Source organism: Alligator mississippiensis, chromosome 15 (genome assembly GCF_030867095.1).
Source record: "Alligator mississippiensis isolate rAllMis1 chromosome 15, rAllMis1, whole genome shotgun sequence".
Classification (NCBI taxonomy): domain Eukaryota; kingdom Metazoa; phylum Chordata; order Crocodylia; family Alligatoridae; genus Alligator; species Alligator mississippiensis.
Genome location: NC_081838.1, coordinates 7,748,379 through 7,772,217, shown reverse-complemented (window position 1 = coordinate 7,772,217; position 23,839 = coordinate 7,748,379). Strand labels below are relative to the sequence as shown.

At 60.5% G+C, this 23,839-nt stretch overlaps 1 protein-coding gene and 1 long non-coding RNA gene across 6 annotated transcripts; one reads left to right on the top strand and one right to left on the bottom strand.

Annotated features, from left to right (window-relative positions):
- Nucleotides 1-236: 236 nt before the first annotated feature.
- RAPGEF3 (Rap guanine nucleotide exchange factor 3) lies at nt 237-18,941 on the bottom strand. Of its 4 annotated transcripts, none has more exons than XM_059719373.1 (24): nt 9,779-9,867; nt 9,124-9,290; nt 8,680-8,764; nt 8,426-8,486; nt 8,163-8,239; nt 7,742-7,888; nt 7,017-7,123; nt 6,684-6,772; nt 6,299-6,377; nt 5,882-6,032; nt 5,688-5,770; nt 5,265-5,304; nt 4,956-5,037; nt 4,684-4,830; nt 3,888-3,985; nt 3,570-3,695; nt 3,310-3,491; nt 3,133-3,223; nt 2,715-2,765; nt 2,420-2,507; nt 2,116-2,180; nt 1,759-1,813; nt 1,358-1,429; nt 237-661 (listed from the first exon to the last, which is right to left on the bottom strand). In XM_059719373.1, exons 1-24 carry the CDS (start codon nt 9,779-9,781, stop codon nt 543-545), a joined length of 2,265 nt encoding a protein of 754 aa, XP_059575356.1. In that variant the 5' UTR covers nt 9,782-9,867; the 3' UTR covers nt 237-542. The 4 variants fall into 4 exon arrangements, with proteins under 4 accessions (XP_059575356.1, XP_059575355.1, XP_059575357.1 ...); XM_059719372.1 differs by having other exon boundaries at nt 9,124-9,293; nt 9,779-9,864; XM_059719374.1 differs by having other exon boundaries at nt 9,124-9,275; nt 9,779-9,863.
- LOC109280962 (uncharacterized) lies at nt 18,417-21,856 on the top strand. 2 transcript variants are annotated; one of them, XR_009457622.1, is made up of 3 exons: nt 18,417-18,597; nt 20,752-20,826; nt 21,497-21,856. It is a non-coding gene; the product is annotated as an uncharacterized LOC109280962 (long non-coding RNA). The 2 variants fall into 2 exon arrangements; XR_002087461.2 differs by lacking the exon at nt 18,417-18,597 and having other exon boundaries at nt 19,337-20,826.
- The last annotated feature ends 1,983 nt before the right edge of the window (nt 21,857-23,839 follow it).

The following is a 23,839-nucleotide window of genomic DNA, read 5'->3' as shown; positions in this document are numbered from 1 at the left end:
GCAAAGCTCTGCATGGGCCTCCCCCAGCCCTGGCAAGGAAGGGAGTCACAGGACCCAGGCACCATGCCATGCACCTGCTGCCCAAGGGTCAGTTCTCCCAGGGGCCTCTCCGGAGGGTGTCCAGGCCATGCCCCCCTGGGAAAGCCACCTCTCCCTGCCCACCACCCCTAGTTCCTGCCCCAAGGGGAGCCGCATCCCGGAGCTGCCATGTCGTGGTCACGAAGGACAATGCCCCGTCCCATACAAAAATACTTCTATTGCTTGCAGTGCTCCCATCGGGGGCTGTGTCACTGCTTGTCCAAACGGCCGTGGCCTTGCCTGCCCCTGTCTGTCCATGCCAGCAGCTTCCCTGGTTCGGGGCCCCGGGCCCTGGCATCCAGGTGCAGTCACCGTGCCAGGTTGGGCATGTGGCCTGTGGGCCAGTGTGGCTCCCTCCTGCCCCGGGGGCAGTCGGTGCTGTCCCCGTGCTGGAAAGCAGAGAAGCGCGTCGCCCTGAGATTGCCGTCTGGCCTTCCCACGCCGCCCCGGGTCCCTCCAGCCCGTCAGGACTCGAGGTCTCGAGACAGCCGCAGCAGCTCCTTCTGGTTGTCAATCACCCTCAGGTGCTGGAGGTAGACGCTGGCAGAGGTCGGGCTCCGGATACTCAGCGACTGCTCAGAGCCTGCAGGGAACAGCCGGCGTCAGGAGGGGCCAAGTGCCTGGACCAGTGGCATGACGGGGAACAGGGGACATACCTCAAGGGAGCACTGTACTGCTGTGAGCTCCCTCAGGGCAGTGCCCCTATCAGCCACAGTCCCAAGGCAGGCAGGCTATGATGGACTGTCCCCGGCTAGGACAGGGCCATCACAGGCTATTGCCTGTCCTCTCGTGGCCAGGAGCTGCAATAGCACCCGCTGCCAGGGTCTGCCTGGAGAGTCGCCTTCCACCCTGCTGAAGCCAGGGGTATGAAGCTCTCAGGTGGGCCTGGGTTTGCCTCGGACGTCCCTGGGACCGTGACTGTCTGACCCGGGTGAGTGGATTGTGGCCGGAGCCAGGGACCCAGGCTCCCCTAGTCCTGCTTAGAGGTGCTGGGCACCTCTGCAATGGGGCATGCCCCTGCCAGCCAGGTCCGAACAAGGAGCAAAGGGCATAGATGCTCTCTGGGGGCAGCCAGAGAGGTCCAGGCCGATTCAACTCCATCCAGCTTATGGGATGTGGCCAAGGTCACCAGGCAAACCAGTAGCAGAGCTGCCCAGCCCCCTACTTGAGAGCTGCATGTGCATAGACTGGGGGAGCTATGGGGAGGGGGCACTGCCCAAAGCAGGGCAGGGATCCCAGTGGAGGGGTGGCTGGCACAGGTCCCCTGGCCCGGACTTACAGGTGGAGGCACGCAGGGCCTTGGGGTCCTCCAGCCGGTGTGGGGAGCGACTCCGCAGCGGGGAGACGGGAGCTGCGTGGGGAGAGACGAGGGCATTAGGGTAGTCACAAGCTCCCCCCGTCCAACACGCTCTGGATCTCTGTCTCCCCAGATGTCCCTGCCCCTTGCCCCGCTCTTCCAACTCCAGGCCAGTGTTCACTCCCTCCCTGCCCGCTGGGGGCACCTGCCCATGTCTGTGCCTGCTGGAGCTGGAGCCAGACCCTGCTCTGATGCTGTCAAGGACCCTGGTCACTGCAGATGTGCCCCTACCCTAAGCCCCCTGCCCTGCAGAGCTCCCCCCTGGAGCCTGCCCTGCCCCGCTTGGAGCCCGTGTGCTGCCCGCAGGCCCCGGTGGCACTCACTGTGGAAGTGGCTCCGGCAGCGATGCAGGATGCGTACAGCTTTGGCCATCATGCGCTGCAGGCAAAGTCCAGAGGTGACCCACTGACGTCGCGGCAGCCCCCCCAACCACCCTCCAGCAGCCAGGGTGGGGGGGACAGAGCTGCCTTGTCTAGCTAGCCTATGCACTCGAGCAAGGGGCAGCTGGGCACTGCCACAGGCATGTTGACCCCAGCTCCTTCTTGCTCCTGCCCATGGACACTCTTGGCACACTGGGACACCAGTTTCCCTCCCCACCTCCCCCAGGCTAAGAGCCTGGGTTCTCAGCATGAAGGGGCAAAGGCAGATGTGGGGCCGCACCAGGGCGCCCGTCCGCTCACCATCTTCTCGAAGTTGATGAGGTTCTCTGACAGCGTGCGGTTGCCCTCATGGATGAAGGTCAGGTCTGTGGGGGCAAGGTCCAGACTCTGAAGACCCCCGTGCTTCCCTGCCCCGCTCAGCCTCCGCCCCCGGTCCTGGTCCTGACCCCATTTGATGCCGGCAGCTTGCACCCAGCCCTGACTTCACTTGACCCCCTTTCCACGTCAAGCTGACGTGACGCCCCGAGTCCAGCCCTGACAAAGAGCCTCGTGGCTTCTCACGGGGATCGCGGCCCTGGCCTCCCTCCAGCCCTCACAGCGGTACCTTTCAGGAGAAGGGGAAGGAAGGGGAAGATGGGGGGGCTCAGCTTGGCGACGGCCAGCCTGTAGACGCGGTGGTTCCACGACGGGTCCTGGAAGGAGAAGGCAGGCTCCAGGCAGGGCCGGCCACGGCGCTCCCTGCACACAGCTCGGAGCCCCGAGGGAGATGGGGGCAGCCCGAGGCGGGGAGCCCAGATGGGATCTTGAGCTCAGGGGGGACCCGGGCAGGTGCAGCCAGGTAGCAGGGGCAGGTGGAGTCCCCTGGGACCTTCGTGGGGTGTGGGGGGAGCCCAGCTCACCAGCATCCGCTCCAGCACCGCATGCAGCTTCCGGACCTTGTGGGGCAGCCTCTGCCGAGAGAAGAGCACATGTGGGTAGCATGAGGACCCCGGAGGGGCCAAGAGCCTGAATCCAAACCTTCCTGAAAACTCCCAGGGTTCACATTGCGCTTGCTGCTCCCTACAGCGGATCCAGAGTCCGGCTGGGACTGGAATCTCCTTGCATGGCCTGAAGGCTGGCTCTGGATCACCCGGGGGTGGATAGGCTGCTCTGGGGGCTTTGAGTCCCCGAGGCAGGTAAAAATGACTTCACTCTGCTCTCCAGAGCTCAGCACCGGGGTTTTCCCCAGAGCACAAAGCTTGCTCGTACCCCCGAGGCTGGGGGTCTGGGTCTGGTGCTGCCCCGTCCCTGGGGCCAGAGCAGGCAGGGGCTTGGTACCTCCCAGGTCTTGGCCAGGCGGCTCACGGCCGTGTTGCTCAGTCCAAACATCACAGCGAAGAAGGAATTCAGGTTCTTCTGCTCCTTGAGGCTACAAGCAAAGACACGGAGGCTCGGGTCAGAGCCGAGCCCTGGGACAGCCACGCTGCCCGAGCCCTCGCAGCACCCATCACTTACTGTGCCGCCAGCTTGATAAACTTGCGGAGGAGCTGGGCCCGCCGGGCCACGTCCCCGCACAGGCACAGCTCCGTGGACACCCAGTACTGCAGCTCGTTGAAGCGCCGCATGATGCGCTCTAGGTTTGCTGTGGTGGCTCCGGGGAACTTCTGGGGTCCCAAGACGTGGTAGAGCAGCTCCACCTGCAAGGCGTGGATAGGTCATGGGGATGGCAGGGTGCCCTCTTCCCCCCGTCTACAGCTGCCAGTGTCCACGCATACCTGGTGGACGCTGCTGAAGAGAGTCCAGTCGTGATCTGTCAGCTGGCTGGCCAGGTCCTTGGAGCTGAGGAGCTCCAGGGTCTCCCAGGAGCCAGCGGTGGGCCCGAGCTGCTCGGGGTGAGGGGTCTGCATGGGACGGGGAATCTCATCAAGCCCCAGACAGCCCCAGAGGGCCAGAAGCCCTGCCCAGCCCCACGGGGCGACAGGCTGGAGGGGGCAGGAGACTTTTTCCACATCACCCCCTGATCTGGCCGCTTATAGCTCAAGGCTGCTTCGGGCACACGTGGAAGGAGGAAGCTGGCATACCCTGGCACTCACCAGGCTGCCAAGCTCTTGGACATTCACAACGAAGAGCCGCTCATTGAGCCCCAGGGACGTGTACACGCCTATGGCATCCATCGGCAGCCCCACGCGCTCTGCCAGAGAGAGGAGGGGTGCAGGGGGGTCCGTCAGGGGGACACAGCCAGGGACACGGCTGGTCTCACCACCACAGAGCACAGGATGGTCCTCACTTGGGCCAAGGGTTGCAGACCACGGGGCCAGGGGCTTGTGCCCGGTAACCTGGCAGGCCGCCATGAGGAGGCTGGAGCTTCCAACCCTCACAGCCGGGACACACGGGATTACAGGTCTCAGAGGCCAGACATAGGAGGAAAGGCTGAAAAGACTGGGGTTATTTATCCTGGAGAACAGAAGCCTGAGGGTGGATTTGAAATCCCTGAAGGGCGGTGACAGAGAGGATGGAGACAGGTCCAGGGACCGAACTAGGAGCAATGGCTTACAGCTGCAGGAGGGGAAACTGAGGCTGGAAGTGAGAAGGAGCTTTGCCAAAGAGCTTTCCAGGCTCCCCAGAGGAGCTGGGGAAGTTTCCAAGAGCCTGCTGGAGAGACACGTGGCTGGGATGGTTTGTCCAGGACTGACCCTGCCTTGAACTAGGGCTAGATGTGACCCCCTAGGGTCCCTTCCAGCCTGACTTTCCTATGATCAAGGGGTTCAGCCTACGAGCATGGGGGGCTCTGGACATCTGGGACCTCTTTTCCAGAGAGGGGTGCAGGGCTCATCCTCCTTGGGGTCCCCCCGCTCCAAGCTCCATCCCCTGCCCATGCCACTTACTCACCCCCGGCTGAGTTAACCTTCACCAGCACAAGGTCCCCGTCCTGGCTGAGCCGAGGGGCCAGGGACACGAGCACATCACGTGCGGAGGCATTCACAGGCAGCATCACAGTCAGGCAGGAGTGGTCCGGCCTGTAGATGTCGTAGGGCACTGAGGAGGGAAGAAGAGGCATGAGCGAGAGCCACTCACCCCTGGGCCAGGCTCAGGCCCCGAGGAAGGGGAAGGGGCCTCAGGGCTGCGCAGGGAGTGGGATCTCACACATGTGGCGCTGTTACCTCTGTCCCCAGCCATGATGGCAGAGCTGCAGCCCAGCGTAGCCTCCTCGTGGCTGGCAAACCAATGCCCCGGGCTCCGCACCTGTGGTCCGGATGTCAGAGAAGCATCAAGCAGGGGGGCAGCAAAGACACAGGCAGCACACAGGCTCCCAGCCCCCGGCCAGCCTGTCCCAGACCCACGTGGCCACCCCAGACTTGGTCAAGGCCACTCGTTGTCCTGGGCTTTTCCAAGCTGAGAACAGGACATCTCAGGCAGTCTGGCCCCCCACCCCCGGGGAGAGATACAGCCCTGCACAGAGCTGTGCCCACCTTGATCTGCGGAGACATGTTCCCACTGCCATTCTCCAGCCTGGGCGGGGGACAGAGCAAGGAGGAGAAATAAAACGTGAGAGACAGGGTGAGGGAAGTGAGTCCCCTCCTTTGCAGTGGGGTTTTTAGCTGGGAAGCCCAGGCAGGTGCAGTGATTGCCCCAGTAAGCCGGCAGCAGTGCTGGATATCCTCCCAGCCCCCCTCCACCCCCAGGCTCCAGTCCCAAGGACATGCTGGAGCTAGAAGCCAGGCAGCTTGGCCTGCAGTCCTATGTTGGAAACCTAGCGGTGCCAGCTGTAGAAGCCGCTGGAAAGCACGATTGTGGTCCCAGGCGGAGGAGCCCAGGTGCGTGGAGACAGCTGTCCCCGGCTGCCCTGCCCGGGCTGGACTCCCAGGTGGGGAGAGCAGGGGAGCGGGACTCACGCTCGATGCCTCCGCCGGTCCTGCAGCTGGTCCCAAAGCAGACCGCAGAGGCGGGGGTCCTGGCTCACAGCCTCCGAGAGGCTCTGGGGGAGAAAGGCTGTCGGTAATGAGGCTGCACCATCCCAGGGCGGGTGCTGGGCCCTTCCAGGCAGGTCTTCTGGGAGCACAGACCCCATGCAGCCCCTGCCCCGTACCTGCAGCAGGGCCCTGGCACTGGGCTCGGCTTGGAGCAGACGCCCATATAACAGCCCCCACTGGCCGACCAGCCTCAGGATCTTCTGGCGCTTGCTGAGGGCATAGGTAGCCTTCTCCTGCTCCGAGCCCTCCGACGGCTCTGCCTGGAAGGTGGGCAAGTTAAGGCAGCCACGGTGGGAGAAGGAGCCTTGGGGTGACAGTGGCCATGGGGCTGGGGCTGCCTGGGAAGAGCCAGCCCTGCAGCAACATCCCCACCCCAGGGGGTCTCTCCCGTGTCAGGGCAAGGGGCTTCCCGGGGCCCTGCCTGCAGTGCAGCGTGCACAGGATCTGGCCCAGGGTGCATATTCCCACCCCCACCATGCAGGCAGGGTCCCTGCTCCCTCCCCAGCCCTGAAGACACAGCACAGGAAGGATATTGGTGGAGCAGAGCTCTGCAGAGCTGGGCCATGGGCATGAACAGGCTGTAGGTCAGCAGGAAATCCCCCAGCAGCGTATCTGGAAGAGACGAGCCCCCCGGTCAGGCAGCCAGGGGTGCCCGGGATCTCTCTTGGGGGCTGGGGGCTTCCCTCCGATGCAACCATGGTGCCCCCAAGACACCCATCACCCGCTCCCGCCAGCCCCACCAAGCCATCCAGCCCCCTGCACTTCCTCTAGGCCTCCAAAACCCGGGCTTGAGCTCTCTGGACAGGGCACAGGCTGGTCCCTACTCCCCTGGCTTGTGACTTCCCTGCTCTCCTGCAGCTCAGGGGCCCCATGAGAGCATGTGTGTCTCCCCTCCACCGAGGGCAGCCTGATGCTCACCCATGGGGTCGTAGAAGGTGGCATCCAGCCTCATGGCCTCCAGCAGGTGCTCCAGGATCTTCTCCGGAGTCCCCGCCATCACCGAGTACCTGCAGGCAGAGCCCATGGTGGGTCAGCCCCAGGGGCCATGACTGCCCCAAGAGGCCTGAGGGCTGCCGGGCAGGGGCCCTACAACCACAGGATCAGGCCCAGGTGCCCTGGATGCAGGCGGAGAGGACGGGCACAGAGGTAGGGCACAGGGGAGCAGCCGACATTGGCTGGGCACCCCCGTGGAGGGGCAGGACTTGGCCCAAGCTGGGGCAGGGGATGGAGGGGTGAGAAGGGCCGCTGTACCTACTGCTCCCTGCAACTGCCACGTGGCCACCGAGGCCACTATTCTTCTCCAGCACCAGCACCACTTTCCCGTGCTCCTTCAGGCGAATGGTGTTGGCCTCCACATCCTGCGGAGACCTGACGTCAGCCTTGCCCAGGGCCCGTCCCCTTCTCGGCAGGGGGCTGGACTGGCATCCCAGGGCTAGGGGCAGCCTGGCCAGGAGCCTGCTCTTGCAGTCCTGCCCTGGCCTGGGGTGTCTAGGGGGTGGAGTGGGGGGCATGGGCAGTGGGGAACAGCAGGGCAGGGCAAAGGCCAAAGCAATGCTACCTTGACAGCTTAGAAGCAGAGGGTAAAATGGACCCCAGGCCCCATGATCATAGACTGGGGGGTGTGCGATGGGGGCAATATCTCCCAGCACCTGCCAGAAGCCAAAACCAGCCCATGGCTGCATGGAGGATGCACCAGAGCAGACAGGCAGGTCCTTGGCCCCAACCCGGCAAGGCCAGGGGCATCGCCCCATTTGTGCCCGTACTCCCAGGGACAAGAGATGCCCTCCCCTGAGCAGCATCCCCTGCCCACAGCATCCCTGGACCCCAGGCCCGTGGGTTGGGGGCTGCGTGGCTCCAGTGATGGGAACAGGCACCCCCTACTCCCTGTAGAAGCCACAGCCCCATGCCCATGCCTGTCTGGCAGAGGCAGGAGCTGGGCAGGGGCAATACAGGGGGCTCCAGGGGGTCTAGCCCACCTTGAGGATGCGGTTGAAGTCATGCTTGTCCACGCGCAGGAAGTGGCAGCTGTCCTCACGCAGGATGATGGTGGCAGCTCGGGGCGCGTCGTTCACCAGTGCCAGCTGCCCGAAGTCGTCGCCCTCGTGTAGCGTGGTCACCAGGCCCTGGGGCAGTGGCAGGCTGGGACCCAGGCACCCCTCTCACCCCTACACTCCACCCCGGTGCCCAGGGGGAGCATAGGACCAAAGCACCTCTCCTCCATCACCGGACAGTGACCCTATACCGCCATGCAGGGACAGTGCTCCAGACCCCTTCAGCTGTGCCATCAGCCCCCCGGGCCTGGCATGCCAGTCCCACCCCAGCTGTCCAGGATGGAGGGCTAGGTGGGCCAACAGGGACTCTGCAATGGGCCTCCGGGGCTAAGGCAGCCCCCTGTACCTTGCCATGGGTGACAACGTTCACGGAGCCCTTCCAGAGGATGTACCAGGAGGTGCCTTTGTCCCCTTGGCTGAACACTGCAGGGGAAGACAAGAGCCACAGGGCTGAGAGCAGGATCCCAGGCACTGGCTGGGAGCTGCGGGGTAGCAGCTCTGCCCTGCCCACCCCTGGGCCATCCCATCCAGCCCAGCCACTCCTGCACACCTTGTCCTGCCCAGGCTCCAGCCAGCCCTGCAAGGGCCATGTGGCATTGAGATACTCACGCACAGTGCCCGCCCGGGCGTGCGACTCAAACAGCACCACAGATGCCAGTTCCCGTTTCACCTGCAGAGAGAGGGGCCTGTCAGCTCCAGCGAGAGTGCGGGCTAGACTAGGGGGCATAGGGTGGGAGAAAGGAGACCCCAGGCAGGAGCAGGCAGACCCCCCCAGGGCATGGGGTGGGGGAGGCACCGTGATTGTCTGGGGCCTGCCAGGGTGGAGAGGCAGCAGAGCAGGTTGGGGGGAAGCCAGCACTCACCGAGCTGGACAGATAAGCCACAGCCTTGATGTGCAGCAGCTCCTCAAATATCAACTCCAGCTCATCCTCCGTGCGCTGTGCAGGGCTGGGGAGAGGACAGGGGAGAGGGTGACCTGCTGGTCCAGCCAGGGGCATGCAAAATGGGCAAGGGCCACCCCATCCAGGGAGAAAAGCCTGTACTCTGGATAGCAGAGGCTGTCAGTGCCCCTCTGCGTGTTGGTATCCGTAGGGCACCGGAGAGCCTGGCAGGGTGTAGCAGGAGGCAGCCAAACCCCAGGCCAGAGCCCTGGGAGAAGACCTGACCTCTCCAGTGCACACAGACGAGGCCTCAGAGCTGGGGGCTCCCCCCTGAGACCTGACTGTATCTCCCAGCCCATGCCCAACTGAGGCTGTGACAAGGTCAAGGGGAGGGTTGCATACACGGGGGTGGCACGTCACACTCACGGCTTTCGCAGAGCCATGGTGAGCAGTGCGTCGGGGCCCAGCTGGGCCAGGAAGGCCAGTGCCTCCAGCAGTTCCTCGGGGTCCCTGACGCCAGCACTGGGCTCTGGACTCAGGTCCAGCTCGGCAAAGCGGTAGAACTGGGTGTCCTTGTCCTGGAAATGCCACTCCTGCTTCACTGGGGGAAGAGCAGTGTGAGCCCCCGGCCACGCCAGCGTGAGGGCTCCCGCCCCCACAAGGCTGTGTGCACAAGTAACAGTGCTGGTGCTAGGCATGGTGGGAGTGCGAGAGAGAAGCAAAGCATCCCTGTGAGCGACTCAAAGAAGCAGGGGAAGCATGTGAAGGACTCCATGGGTGCAGCATAGCACACATTGGCGAGGCTCCCCCCTGTGCAAGGCATGGCAATCATGCAAGGCATGGCATACATGGAAGGCGCACATACGCAAGAGTCTCCATTTGCACAAGCTGTACTGCGTGCGGCCTGCAAGACACAGCAGGCAGGGATGGGGAGGAGATACCATGTGGGCTGGTTGGAGCAGGGGCTAAGAACACACTTGTGCGAGCAGGCATGCAATTGCTCTCGGTGCCCATCACATGTGCTGCCCGAGCCTTGTCTCAGCGCAGGGTACTGGGAGCTGCCCTCCCGCCACCTTCTCACCATGCGTCAGGACCCCTCCGTCCACCAGCACCTGGCAGACCCCGATCGCCTGGCTCCGCATCTGCATGGAGAAGCCGGGGCGGAGCAGCCAGTCCACCAGCTCCTTCCCAGAGCAGCACTGCCTGCCAGACGGGATGGTGGGGAGAAGGGGGTCTCAGGTCTGGGGAGCCTGGGGCAGGGATGGCATAGAAATAGGGGGCACCAGAAGGCCCTTTCGGTCTTCTCTGGGTCTCATGCATGGGCATTTAGCCAGCTCCACCCATCCATCACCCTGCCCCTGTGTCTGGTCTCGCCCCCCAGCTCTGCCCCCAGCCCCACGCCCTCCCAGGACCCCACCTGTGATGCCGGAGGTGGTGCTTGTGGTCGCGGATGAGGTTGGGGCAGGTGCTGAGCAGACAGCTGTACAGGAGCCGCCCAGCTCGCCGCACCCTGTCCGAGGAAGCCTGGGGGTGACAAGCAGTGGCAGTAACCATGCCAAGGCAGAAAGATTGGGAAACAGGTCGGATAGACCTGCCTATGCAGCCCCCCACTCACCCACGGGCTGGGAAGTAGGAGCCCGTGCTCTGGGGGCTGCCAGCCCGGTGAACTCACCTGTGTCAGGCTGTGGCCATAATCCAGGGATGCTTCGCTCTCAGGAAGGGGGGTCTGGAAAGAGCAGCACAGAAGGTCTTTGTTAGCGGCCTGCCCGGCCCCGGCCCGATTCACAGGAGCTCCCAGCTCTACCCCAGTGGGTGTGAGCTGCTGGGACTCCCCTGTGGCCTGTGTCTCAGTGGCCCTTTCACACTCCCTTTCCACAGCCCCTCTTGCACTGCTCTGGGCAACAAACCAGCCTGCAGCTCCTCCAAGTATCTGAAGCCCCAGGCTGGGGTGGAGGATACTTGCCAGCAGCAGGGCCACATATGGGTTTCGGATGATTCAAATGGATTTGGACCTGATCTGGCTGATTTTACATGGGGGGGACACAAAATTTTCCTTACCCCCCCACCCCCAACTCCTCCCTAAAACATGCATGGGACCTGCAGCATGCTCATAAGAAGATAAGAACTGCCATGGACTGGATCAGACCCTAGGTCCATCGTGCCCCTTCCCCTGTGTCACACGGGGGTAGAGAGCGGAGGCTGGCAAGGAGAGCAACTGGGTCTGACCAGGGCTTTTCCCTGCTCCTCTCTCTCTTGCAGTCTTCAGCATTGAAAGTCCAGGATACTGATGCAAACGCCGTGCCCATCACTCCCGTGCCCAATAGCTCCCGATGCCCCCTTCCTCCAAGCCTGTGTCCGATCCCTTTGTGAATCTGGCTACACTTTCATGCTAATTGCTGTATTTAGCACCGTAGGATCATAGAACATGAGGGTGGGAAGGGACCTCAGGTCAGCATCTGGTGGCCACCAGTCCCAGCCTTTCATGCCATGCTGGGGGAGAAAGAACTTCCTTGTGGTCATTTAAAATGACAACCTGCTCATTTCATGCAGTGACCCTTCATTCTTGTCTGGAGAGAGACAGTCAAGAAAAAATCCCTACTGACTTGGTCTTCACCCTTCAGTATTTTGGCAAAACTCTTCTCATGTCTCCCTTCAAGCGTCTCTTTTCTACAGACCCAGCCTGGCCTTGTTAGACTCTCCTCATACGGAAGCCCCTCTGTACTGCTTATCATCCTTGATGCCCTTTTTGGTCCCTTCTCTGGTTCTTCTACATCCTCCTGGAGGTGCGGGGACCAGAACTGGGTGCAGGATTCAAGGTGTGGATGCACTGGGGATGTATAAGGGGCATCATGATACTTTCAGCAGCATTCATCATACCCTTCTTAATAACTCCTTATCATGGTTGCCTTTTTGATGGTGGCTGAGCATGGAGCTGATGGTTTTAGCGCACTGTCCACAACTCCCAGATCTCTTTCATGGGTGGTGACAGCTTACCCATCATAGTGTAGGGATGATTCAAATTATTTTTGGGCTCAGCATTCCCTGCATACACCGGCAGGGTGTTCCTGGCCGGGCCTGGGTGAGTATATTTGGTGACTCTGTGATGTACTGCAGAGGGTGGTTGCAGCCACCCTGAGACACTGCCTGAGGGTGCTGAGCTGCTCCGGCTGGAAATAGCTGCGGGTGCAACATGTTCAGCCTGGGAGGAGCCCAGGGCACTCCCAGACCGACTCTGCCTGAGTCAGTCCATGCCTGGAGACAGCAATCCTGTGCCATGAGCAGGTGGCGGTTGAAGCAAGGTGGGCAGCCTGGAGCCAGGGCTGGGGAGGGCAGGGCACTGCACAAATATGAGGGTCTGGGGGACACCGGCCCTCTGCAAGGGACCAGGGACCCAGAGCCAAGACCGGGGCTGGGCACTGCACAAATATGGGGGAGCGGGGGGCCCTGTCCCTCTGCAAGGAACCAGCCATGGAGTAGATGGAGAGCACAAGCCCTGTCAGGGTGACACCAAAGGGTTAGTGCCTTATCATAGGCTGTGGATGTGTAGAAGCTGCTCCCAGGCCTGGGGAAGGGATAGTGCAAGGATAAGCACCATTGCTGGGGAAAGGGGACCCACTTAGAGGCACAGCCCCTGCCGGGGGTACCTGCCAGGCCCAGGCCCAAGCTGCCGCAGGAGATGGTTTCTGTGACTCGACATTCTCCAGAGTTTCACCGTGAATCTGAACTACCGGAGGTGGGGACTATTCATTAAGAGCTTGTTGATGGGGGATCTTAGTTTTCTGACTGTTGAGCATCAGTCCCTTTTTCTTGCATGCCTCAATAAAGGCATCAGTGGTCCCATACTTTGAAGGCCACCTCTCGCAGAAGAACGATGGCGACAAAGAGATCCAACATTGCCTCAAATGTGCAAGTGCAGCCTTTGGACACCTGCAGAAATGGGCGTTTGAAGACCGCAACGTCAGCTCCGAAACCAAGCTCATGGTTTATTGAGTAGTCATGATCCTCATCTTGCTGTACAGAGCTGGGACATGGACAACGTACAGGAGATATGATAAGTCACGGGAGAAGTACCATCAGTGCTGCTCATAAAAGATGTTTTGAATCCAGTGGGAAAACAGATGCACCAACATTAGCATCCTTTTGCAAGCAAACACCATGAGCATCGAGGCGCTGATCGTCTGACATCAACTTCGCTGGGCTGGCCACGTCATCTGGATGTCTGACTCCAGTCTCCCAAAGCAAGCTGTATTCTCCCATCTTGGTGAAGGCACATGGTCAAGAGGAGGGCAGAGAAAGCACTTCAAGGCCAACTTGAAAAAATGCAATATTGACATCAACTCATGGGAGAGTATCACCCAGGATTGCCCCAAATGGAGGAAGTCTGCTGCAGGGACCTCAGTACTTTGAAACCTTGCAATGACAACAGGAATCGGAAAAGCAGGGGCAGCAGAAACAGCATGTCACAGACTGAACCTATAACCCAGAGCCACCCACCCCACATGGAAACATGCAGCAGAGTCTCTTGATCCCAGAACAGGCTCATCAGTCATCTTCAGACCCACAGATAGGACAGTCATGGAAGACAATCATCCTTGACTGCAAGGCATTGCACCGGTACAGGCTGGGGACTGACTAGCTAAGCAGTAGTTTTGCAGAAAAGGACCTGGGGGTGACAGCGGACAATAAACTGAATATGAGCCAGCAGTGTGCCCTTTTTGCCAAGAAGGCTAAGGGCATCCTGAGCTGCATTGGTAGGTGTGTTGCCAGCAGATCGAGGGCAGTGATTATTCCCTTCGATTAGGCACTGGTGAGGCCACATCTGGAGTCCTGGGTCCAGTTGTAGGCCTCCCGCTACAAAAAGGATGTGGACACATTGGAGAGAATCCAGTGGAGGGCAAGGAAAATGGTTCAGGAGCTGGGGCACAGGACTTGTGAGGAGAGGTGGAGAGAACCAGGCTTATTTAGTCTGCAGAAGAGAAGACTGAGGAGGGATTTGATAGGAGCCTTCAACTGCCTGCAAGGAGGTTGCAAAGAGGATGGAGCTGCACTGTTCTCAGTGGTGGCAGATGACACAAGGAGCAGTGATCTCCAGTTGCAGCAAGGGAAGTTGAAGTTGGATATTAGGAAAAACTTTCTCACTAGGAGGGTGGTGAAGCACTGGAACAGGCTCTCCAGAGAGGTGCTGGCATCTCCATCCTTGGAGGATTTGAAGACCCGGGGAGACAAAGCCAAGTCTGGGATGATCTATTTGAGGCTGGTCCTGCTTGGAGCTGGGGGTTGGACTCGATGTGACCTCCTGAGCTCCCTCCCAACACTCATGTTCTCTGATTCTGTGACTGCCGAAGAAGACTGCCAAGGCCTGGTGCACTTCACAACATTTACACCTGGTGACTGGGAGTGGACGGACCCGTAGCAATGCCGGGTGCTCAGAGCAGGCTGCTACTGCAGCACTTTACCACGAGGTGGCAGGGGAGCAGGGAACGGCACCCGCGCCTGGCCCACTGGACCCTGCACTGGCAGATATAACCCAGGAGTTATATTTTTGGGGGCCAGGCAATGCCACTGCTGGTCAAAGGGCTGTGATGTTTCTCTGCTGCGGTTCTTCACACCGATGCTGGCAGCTGGAGATAAGGCTGGGAGGAGTGAAGAAGAGGAGCACAGGCACCAGAAAGATGCTGCAGCCCTGAGTCTGACACCCAGTGTTGCTTGGGGACCCATCCCATCAGGGCACTTGGAAACCATTCCTGCACCCACCAAGGTGCAGGCAGCCCCAGGCATTGGGCTCCTCACTGGGGACCTTCACCTGGGGGGATTTAGTCCCTGCAAGTTCAGCAAGCGCTGAGCAGTTCGGAGGTCTGGCTCCCTCCTGCCCTTGTTTCTGGTGCCCTGGCACCACGGAGCACAGCACCGATGTGAAAGGACAAGGGCACCGGGGGACAAAGAGCAGGAGTGAAGCCACGTGGCCCCAGCTCCCCCCACCCCGATGGCTGTCATACCCTGTGCAAACACCGCCTGGTGCCACGTGTGCTGAGCAAACGCCGCGCGCATGAAGGAAAACTGAAAGGACCCGTCAGACCTGTTTCTCAGGCCTCTTATTAGACCTGGCTGGAACGAACTGCTGCAGTTAACCGCCAGAGCAGGGTCCCAGCCCCGGCTCGCTGGGCCCTGCCTCCTTCTGAATGCCCGGGAGCTCTCCGCTGTCATCACACTAATGACAGCGCTGATTGCTGCCGCCTGCTCTCCTGTGCAGGCAGCAGGGGCTGGGCATGGCCTGCAATCTGCTCCAGACATATTTCACATCTGCAGCTCGGGTAGGAATGCACTCAGGGGAGGAGAAAGCAGCCACGTGAGCCTTGCCTGGCTCCTGTATCCCTGACAGACACCCAGGCAGGTGGGCACCCCCAGGCCATCTACCCCTGCCCCTGCCGCGGTCACCACCCAACCTGCCCCCGGACTCCGGGCTACCCCATAAAGCCAGTCTGGGCACTGATCTGTCCAGGGACACCGGCCCTGCCCAGCACAACGAAGGCACACGGATGGCCTGCCCACCCCTCGGGGCTGGCTCCCTGTCCCGCTGCAAGCTTGTGGTCCCGACTCCTAGGCGCCTGGTGCATGTCTGAGCTTCCACTTCAGCCGGTGAGGGTCAACAGGGATCTCAGCCAGCTCCTCAAACAGCTCCTTCTCCACCCTTCTCGACCAGCAAGCCCAGCGTGGAAGGGGCACCCTAAATGCAACCACGTTACAAGTCTCCAGCTGGCCCAGGACTCTGGGAGGCACAAACCGCTGCCCCCTGCACCTGCCCTCTGGGACGCGGTGTTTCTTACTTACTGTACAAACTTTCCCAAGACTCGTGACTGCGTGGTGGAGCAGGAAACGCTCCTGAGATTACAAAGGAAGTGTTTACGAATAAAAGCCGGGCTGCGGCCAGGCTGGGAAGCTGCCACGGGTGGCAGCTGGAGGAACAAGGAGCAGGAACCATGCTTCTTCAGGCAGAGGACCATGCTGCCCATCATTGGTGTGGCCCCTGAGACTGCCAGGGGTCTACGAGTAACCATCCCCGCTGGCCCTGCAGCTCAAAGGGGGAAGGGGATCCCCTCCGGCACACAGGGTCTTGGTTCCTTCCCAGCTCAAGCTTTCTCCTCTCCAAGACAGCCCAAAGGGCACCCATGTCTCCTGGCACACGTGTGCATGTAGCTCATGCCCTGTACAGACCCCAGTGCAATGGCAGGACTCACAAGCCACGTCCCCAGAGCCTGCGAAAGGAGCCCAGCACTCCAGTTTGTGGGTACGTCTGGGCACCAGGGCTCTTTATCTGCCCGGGCACCTCTGCGGTGTCAAAGGCTGACCGCTGCCCCACAGCTCTGCATGCCTGTTGCCTGCTTGAGAGGCAGGATGTCCCCTCAGGGCCCCCACCCTGCTGTCCCCTGTGTCTCAGCCACTGTCTCCAAATAGCTTCCTAAGGAGTTGCCTCTTTCCATCTTCCTGCTCACTGGATGCAAAGGGCCCCAAGATCCTGTCTGCCTCCAGAAATCCGGCAGCACCGGGCAGCCAGCCAAGCTCTCGCTCTTGCACTTGCCTTTGTTCGGGATCCCTGGGACAACAACAAAGCTATTCTGGTCACCGGGGCCCCTGTGCAAGCCCTCGCCCTTCCGGGAGACCAGTGAACCAAGCCCAGAGCCCCCGGAGGTGTCCATGGAGGCCTCCCAGAGCCCACATGCTGGGCTCAGGTCTCCACTCTCCCCCTCATGACAGGAGATAAATCTCTGGGTTTAGGGACTTCAGGAGAGGCTGAGGGACCTGGGGTTATTTAGTCTGCAGAAGAGAAGCCTGAGGAGGGGATTTAATAGCAGCCTTCAACTCCCTGCAGGAGGGTTGCAAAGAGGATGGAGCAGGACTGTTCTCAGTGGTGAGAGATGACAGAACAAGGAGCAATGGGCTCACGTTGCAGCAAGGGAAGTTTAGGTTGGATATTAAAAAATACTTTCTCACCAGGCAGGTAGTGAAGCACTGGAATAGGCTGTCCAGACAGGTGGTGGAGTCTCCATCCTTGGAAGTTTTTAAGATGAAGCCTTGGCTGGGATGATCTAGTTGGGGCTGGTCCTGCTTGGAGCAGGGGGTTGGACTAGAGGTCCCTTCCAACCCTTATGTTCTCTGATTTTATACTTGTATGACTTCAGATCCTAGCTGCTGAGCTGGGGCAGAGAGGCCATGGGCGCAGGATGACCATCCTTCCCCCTGCTCCAAGGCAGGCATCGTGCCCCAGCTCTGGCCAGGTGGGTTTGGAGGTCCCACAAGAGCAAGGGGCTGATACAGAGCCTGCATGATGCAGGCGGGTTGGAGCCAAGAGCTCCGCTGAACATCGGAGACGTGTGAGAAGGCCGCAGGAGAGGGCGAGGACATGGCATGAAGCTGCCGTCTCCAGCGGGAACCCCAGTCTCCCAAGGGCTTGAGATCAAGGAGGCATGACTCATGGTGCGGATGCAGAGGATTATGGCCACCCTGTCCTTGACTGCCTAATCCCTTCAGCTGGCTGGGGTTGCGATGGACTCCTACCACCCCGGGAGGTTCAACGCACCTGGCACCCCACCCCAGAGAGAAGGCCAGGTGCAGTTTGACAGCAAGATCCAGGCAGAACAGCCCCCGTCTGTCAGCAACCCCAGTGCCCCTGGCTCTCTCCATGGGCTGCCCCAGAGCTGAGACTGAGCACAGAGTCAAAGTATAGCTCCTGGGGGCTGGAGCTGCCTCATGGGGTGCCCCCACCCCACACTATTCCTGTCCCAGTTACCCCAGACCCTTCGGGCCTATGTGATGTCCTACCCCTGCTGCTGGCAAGGCTTTGTGCTCCTGGCAAAGGGGGCAACATTTTGCAAAGGGAAACCCAGCCTAGAGCAGGCTCCAGACCCATCCTGGTGTAAACTGCATCCTCGTTGCCTGTGGAAACCCTCCAGCTGTGAAGGGAAGGGGCGTTGGACCATGATGCCGCAGGGCCGGGGGGCAAAAAAGTTCCCTGCTCACACGCTCTCATCTCAGACCCAGGCAGACCGGTGCACAGCTGCTGTGCACTGAAACGCAATAACAGGTCTCATTTCATGCCTGGGTGAGAGCGGAGCTGGGGAATGGGCTGGTGCGAGCTGGTGGAGAAGCTGTGGCGCCAACCGGGAGCCCCGTGCCCTGCTCCCAGCTGCTTGCACTGAATCAGTACAAGCCAGCACCGCGCAGGTCACGGGCCACAGCCCTGCTCTGAGCTGCCCTAAAGCCCTTGAAGTCACTCATCAGAAACAACAGGGCACCCTGAGGCTCCAGGCTTGGCTGCCCCCAGGCTTCCCCACCCATATAGGCTCTCTGAAGGAGTGAAAGCTGTTTTCTCTCCTGCTCTGCACCCAGAGGCCAGGCTCCGGCCCCATCACCAGGAACTCTCAGGGTGGCAGGGTGATCCCCCGCACGGATCCCAGGAGCTGGGATTACCCGTGAGCCCCCTGCTCTCGGCTGTAAGCCCCTACCACTAAGCAGGGATGCTTCGACGACCCCGGCAGCCAACACCTGTTTGCACCAGGCCACTGCCCCTGGCGTTTCATGCCCTCTAGCCTACACGCTGCCTTCACAGCCCCCTTTCCACCGCACAGATCTGCTCCCAGATGCCCTCCCAGGCCCCAAGCCCCTTCCAGAACAGCCAGAAACAGAAACCACGGGGACTTCCACTGCCCGGGGACTCCAGGGGAGGGGCGTCCACCACCCGCTGGCCCCTCGAGGGCCGCCCCGGCATAGCCACGGACCCTCAGCCCCACTCCCTGCCCTGCCAGGGGTGAGGACCCGGCTGCCCCCTTCTGCCTCGGGCTCCGGGAGGGGTGAAAAGCCACCCAAGCAGCCCAGCCCTGTCTCATCCAGGGGCAGGTGGAGGGGGTAAGACAGGTCCATCACCCTGTGTGGGGCAGGGCGTGGACCCTACCCCTGTTTTAGCGGGGATGGACGAAGGAGCCCAGTCCCGGGCGCAGCAGGAGGGTCCCCATCCCGATCCCGATGCCCTGCCCCGGGCGCAGCAGGAGGGTCCCGAGCCCGGCCCGGCACGTACCCAGCGGATGCCCCGCACGCCGGCCAGGCCGCCCGCCTCGCCCCGCAGCTGGATGTGGTAGCTGTAGCTCCGGAACAAGTGCATCCTCCTCCGCCGCCGCAGCGCCCGCACCGTCCCCTCCGGGACCGCCCCGGCCCCCGGGCTCGGACCGTGCGGGGCCCCCGCCGCAGCCCGCGCAGCCCGGGCACCGAGAGCCCCGGCCCCGCCGCCCGGCGGCCGCAGCGCTCCGCCCCGGGGCAGGCGAGGCGAGGCGAGGCGAGGCGGGGCCGGCGGGCGGGGATGGGGAGCGGGATCCGGATCGGGATCGGGATCGGGATCGGGATCGCGATCCCGGCGGGGAAGCGGCTCCGCACCGCCGGGAGTCACCGCGCCCGGGCTGCGGGAAGCCCCGGACGGCCCCGTGGGAGCTGCTCGGAGCCTCCGCTCCGGGCTTTCGGCTCCTTCTTCTCCTGCGGGGGTCTGGGGGGCTCTTGGGGGTCAGGCTGCTAGAGGGGGGTCTCAAGGGGGTGATCTCGGGGAGGGTCTCAGAGGGGTGCTATCAGAGGGGGGTCTCAGAGGGGCGATCCAGGGTGTTGCTGTCTGACGGGTGCTATCAGGGACGGTCTCAGGGGGTTGCTCCCAGAGGGGTGCTTTCAGGGACAGTCTCAGGGGGTTGCTCCCAGAGGGGTGCTCTTAGGGGGTTGCTCTCAGGGGCCGCTGCCTGCGACCCACCCCCCGGAGCTGGGCTGCGAGGCAGAAAGAACGCTCCTAACTGGGAGAAAACTCCCAGAGGCTGATGGCTTCCCAGGCTGGTAGCCAGGGGGTCGGCCTAGCCACCAGCCCCCAGCCCCCATCAATGGTAAGGAAACCCCGACATGGCCACATGCCCCTCTGTTGGCAGCCATGATGCCCCCACTCCGTGCCAGGTCTTCTCTCTCTGGAGATGTCCCTCTTTACTCCAGCACTGCGGAGGGGCTGCGGTTGCAGGATGGGCCTGTCAAGACCCATCAGTGAGCCGTGGTAGACATCAGCCTCAGACAGAGGGATTGCCAGTGATGGCTTGTCTCCCAGATGCCCGCAGCTCATTGCTTGCTAGCTTCAGCTCCCCCCTTCCAGGTTCAGCCATCCAGGGCTCAATCCCTGCTGAGTCTGGGCTTTTCTAGCACCCTCCCTTACTGAAGCTGGGTACCTGCAGCCTGCTGAGCACAGCTCATTTCTCCGTATCTCTGCTTCCATGACTTCTACTTACTCCCCAGCTCCTTCAGCTATTGCTTCTTCCTCTGAATCAGTGTTTCACTCACTGCCTCTTTAGGTCTTCCAGTGGTCACTGAAGCCTGCTGCTGCCAAGGTCCTTTGCAGCATCTTTGCTTAATGCCAGCTTAACTATGGTTTACCATAGCCCAAACTCCTGCCCTCCTGCTTATCCAGTGCAGGGACTTGCTGGCAATTCTCCTTTCTTTCAGGGAAGCAACTGGTGTTTGGGGAGCTGAATCAGGTGCCAATTACTGCAGGGTCTCTTGCTGGTTTAACTGTGGGAGCTCCCACCAAGGGCTGTGAGATCTGCCCTTCAAGGCTCCTGTCTACGTTATCTGCAGGGAGAGCTTGAGCCTAGCATAGGGTGGTGGGGGTTGCTCCTGGAGGCTGATAAAACCTGTCCAGTCCAGACCATGGTGGGGCCAGAATGGGGCTCTGAGGGTGCAGTGGGGAAGGAAAATGGGAAGGGAGGGCGACATTGGATGCACCAGTGCCCAGGACAGCAGGCTGGGGCTGACACCTCATCTCTGAGCCTGTGATACGTCTGCATTCGGGGACCTTCCCTGCTCCTCTGCAGCACAGCACCCGTGTCGTGCAGCCTGGAGCACAGTATCTGTGCCATGCTAATTGCTGTATTTAGCACCATAGGATCACAGAACATGAGGGTGGGAAGGTCCCATCAAATCCAACCCCTTGCTCAAAGCAGGACCAGCCCCAACTAAATCATCCCAGCCTTGGTTTTGTCTCCCCAGGTCTTCAAAACCTCCAAGGATGGAGATGCCACCACCTCTCTGGGTAGCCTGTTCCAGTGCTTCACCACCCTCCCGGTAAGAAAGTTTTTCCTAATATCCATCCTAAACTTCCCTTGCTGCACCTGGAGACCAGGAGCATTGACACAGCCAGTCAAAATCCCCATCCTTAGCTGCAGCCAACACCCAATGCCCCTGAGGGAAACTTAAAAACATGCTGATGCATGGAGCGGAAGGGGGCGGGGGAGCAATTCCCTCCCAGCCCCATACAACAACCAGCAAAGCCCAGAAATACCATGAGAAACATCCCTGCTACCTGACATGGGCCTGGCCCTGCGAACAGAAATACCTTCAGCAACAATGCTTGGAGCCCAGCACAGCCCTTTCCAGAAGAGCTTTAGCTATTAGTCTGCACAGCCAGGCTCCCTTGTGCCTCTAGTGACCCAGCTCCAAGCAGAGGGGACCCTCTCCTGGGGAGTGGAGCTGTGGGTTTGAGCCCCTTCAAGTAGGGCAGGGCAAGGGGTTGTATGTTGAAAGCGAATGGGGACATATGGGGCCCAAAACCATGGCGCCTACCAGGTGTGACCCAGCTCCTCCCCACTGCAATACCTTGAAGCAGCTTGGCTAAGCGGGCTCTCCTGCTTACAACATGCAAGCAGGGGCTGCAGACAGGCCATCCTTGGTGCCTCTGTCCATCGTGGTGGGGAACAGGGGGAGTAGGGTGCCAGGCATCTCATCTCCTGCATAGGTCTGGAGCCTGGACTGCGACCGGCAACGCCAGGAGATTTGGCTTCTCACGTCCCTTTCCCACGTGCACTGGTGCCTCGCCGCTCCCCGGGAGCCCTCGTGGTGGAAGAACCCTGCTTGTTTGTGGGGCAGGCGGCCAAGACTGCTCCAAGGGAGGCTGCTGGCTCAGGCGCGGCTGGGAGGAGGCCCCTGGAAACGCTCCTAATGGAAAACACTCCTGGCTGCATCGCAGTGTGCATGTCTCTCGCTGTGAGCCGGCCCGTACGCCGTCTGCTGGGATGTGCAAGAAGTCGCTGCAGTGTACGGGCATGCCCACATGCAAATCAGAAAGCAATTAAAAGCAGGTAGCAAGAAGGAAGAAGTCTAATGATGCTGATCTCCTGCCCCCCTCTTCTCCCCCGGTGCTATTGAAGTCTTGAGCCCCAGTCTTGGCTGAATGGGGATCCCCTGGGCAGTTCCAGCCTGGTGAGGTCATTAATGGACTCCAGGTGCTGATGCTGCTACCTCTGTGTCATCCTGACCAGGGTGAGATGATAACAGGGATGCAGAATAACCTGAGCTCTCTGCCATCGCTCCACCCCGGAGAATCGCAGGCGGCTGTTTTCCAAGTGCAGACATGTTCAAGGAGAAGGATCCCACCTACCAATCTCCCTCCCTGCCCACATTCCTTGAACTATCTCCCAAGAACAAAGCAGGCTGGAGCCCAACGCAGCTGACAAATGCTTCCCAGGTCATGGCCTGGGCTGGTGCAGCTGTGCTGGCAAGCAGAGATCTGTGCGGAGCAGCCCAGTCTGGCTGCATCCTCCTGAGCCTCACAAGAGTCCCCACGCATGGACAGGCAGGACGGCATCAACCAATGGCACCCACAGCCTGCAAGTGGAGCTAGATGCTGCAGAGCGCTGGGTTCATAGATTCAGTGAATCATAGAAAATGAGAGTTGGAAGGGAGCTCAGGAGGTCACATCGAGTCCAACCCCCAGCTCCAAGCAGGACCAGCTCCAACTACATCATCCCAGCCAAGGCTCTGTCTACCCAGGTCTTCAAAACCTCCAAGGATGGAGAGTCCACCATCTCTCTGGAGAGCCTGTTCCAGTGTTTTACCACCCTCCTATTGAGAGTTTTTTCTATTATCTAACCTAAACTTCTCTTGCTGCAACTGGAGCCCATTGCTCCTTGTTCTATCATCTGCCACCACTGAGAACAGTCCAGCTCCATCCTCTTTGCAACCTCCCTGCAGGGAGTTGAAGGCTGCTATTAAATCCTCCTTCCCTTCTCTAAACTAAATAAGCCCAATTCCCTCATCTTCTGCCCACAAGTCATGTGCCCCAGCCCCCAAGCCATGTTCGTTACCAATTCTTTAATGTGTCCACATCTTTTCTGAAGTGTGTGTGTGTGTGTGGCAGCGAGGGGGAACTGGACACCGGACTCCAGATGTGGACTCTCCTGTGCCGAATGGAGGGGAAGAATCACTGCCCTCCATCTGCTGGCAATGCTCCTACTCATGCAGGGCCCTTTGGAAACCTTTTATAAAGAAGCCAACAGGAGCTGCTGGGTTAGGGGGGCTGCTTAAACACCTGCATGGAAAAACAAGGCCTTGATGTCTCCTGCAGGGATGCAGCGGCATGCTCTGCCCGCCTGCCAGAAGGTAGCAGAGTGCTTTGGGCAGGCTCGAGGCAGCATGTGATGTGGGTTGGTGCCGGGCTGCGCGGCAGCACCCTGTGTGCTCAGGTTGTCCCCGATTCAGACGTCATCTGCGCATGGCTAAACCGGCTGGGCGCGCGAGCAGCTGCACCAGCTGGTTAGCTCTCACCAGTCCATTAAACAGGGCTCCTACCCTGCCATAAAACGCAAGTGTAATGGCTCTGCTTTATCTCCGTCTTTATCGCCATACTTCACTTGCTCGCTTTATCGGCCTCTGACTAATAATTAATCTCCTGAAGCCGCCAGGCCTGGCCCCAGCTTGCTCTGCCTCTTGTCTGGAGCATGTATCGGAATGGATCTCTCCCTTCTGGGACCTGCCTCTCGCACCCTCCCAGGAAGGCATTGAAGCAAGTACGCCGGGGCTGCAGCCTCAACGCACGGGCACAGGAATGCTTTATAGTTATGCAGAGGTTTCTAATACCTCTGGATTTCCAAAGTGTGGCGGTCCAGGATGCAGTGCCGCCCCCCCAAAATCCCTCAACCTTTGTCTGCTGTTGGACAGGAACATTTCTAGAGCACCAAATCATAGACGCACGGGACAGACAAGCTAACAGGGCCCTCAGAAGCTCACATCTAATCCAGCCGCCTCCTTATATCAGCTATCCTCCAGGACTGTTTGCTTACCTATTTCTTAAAATGACACA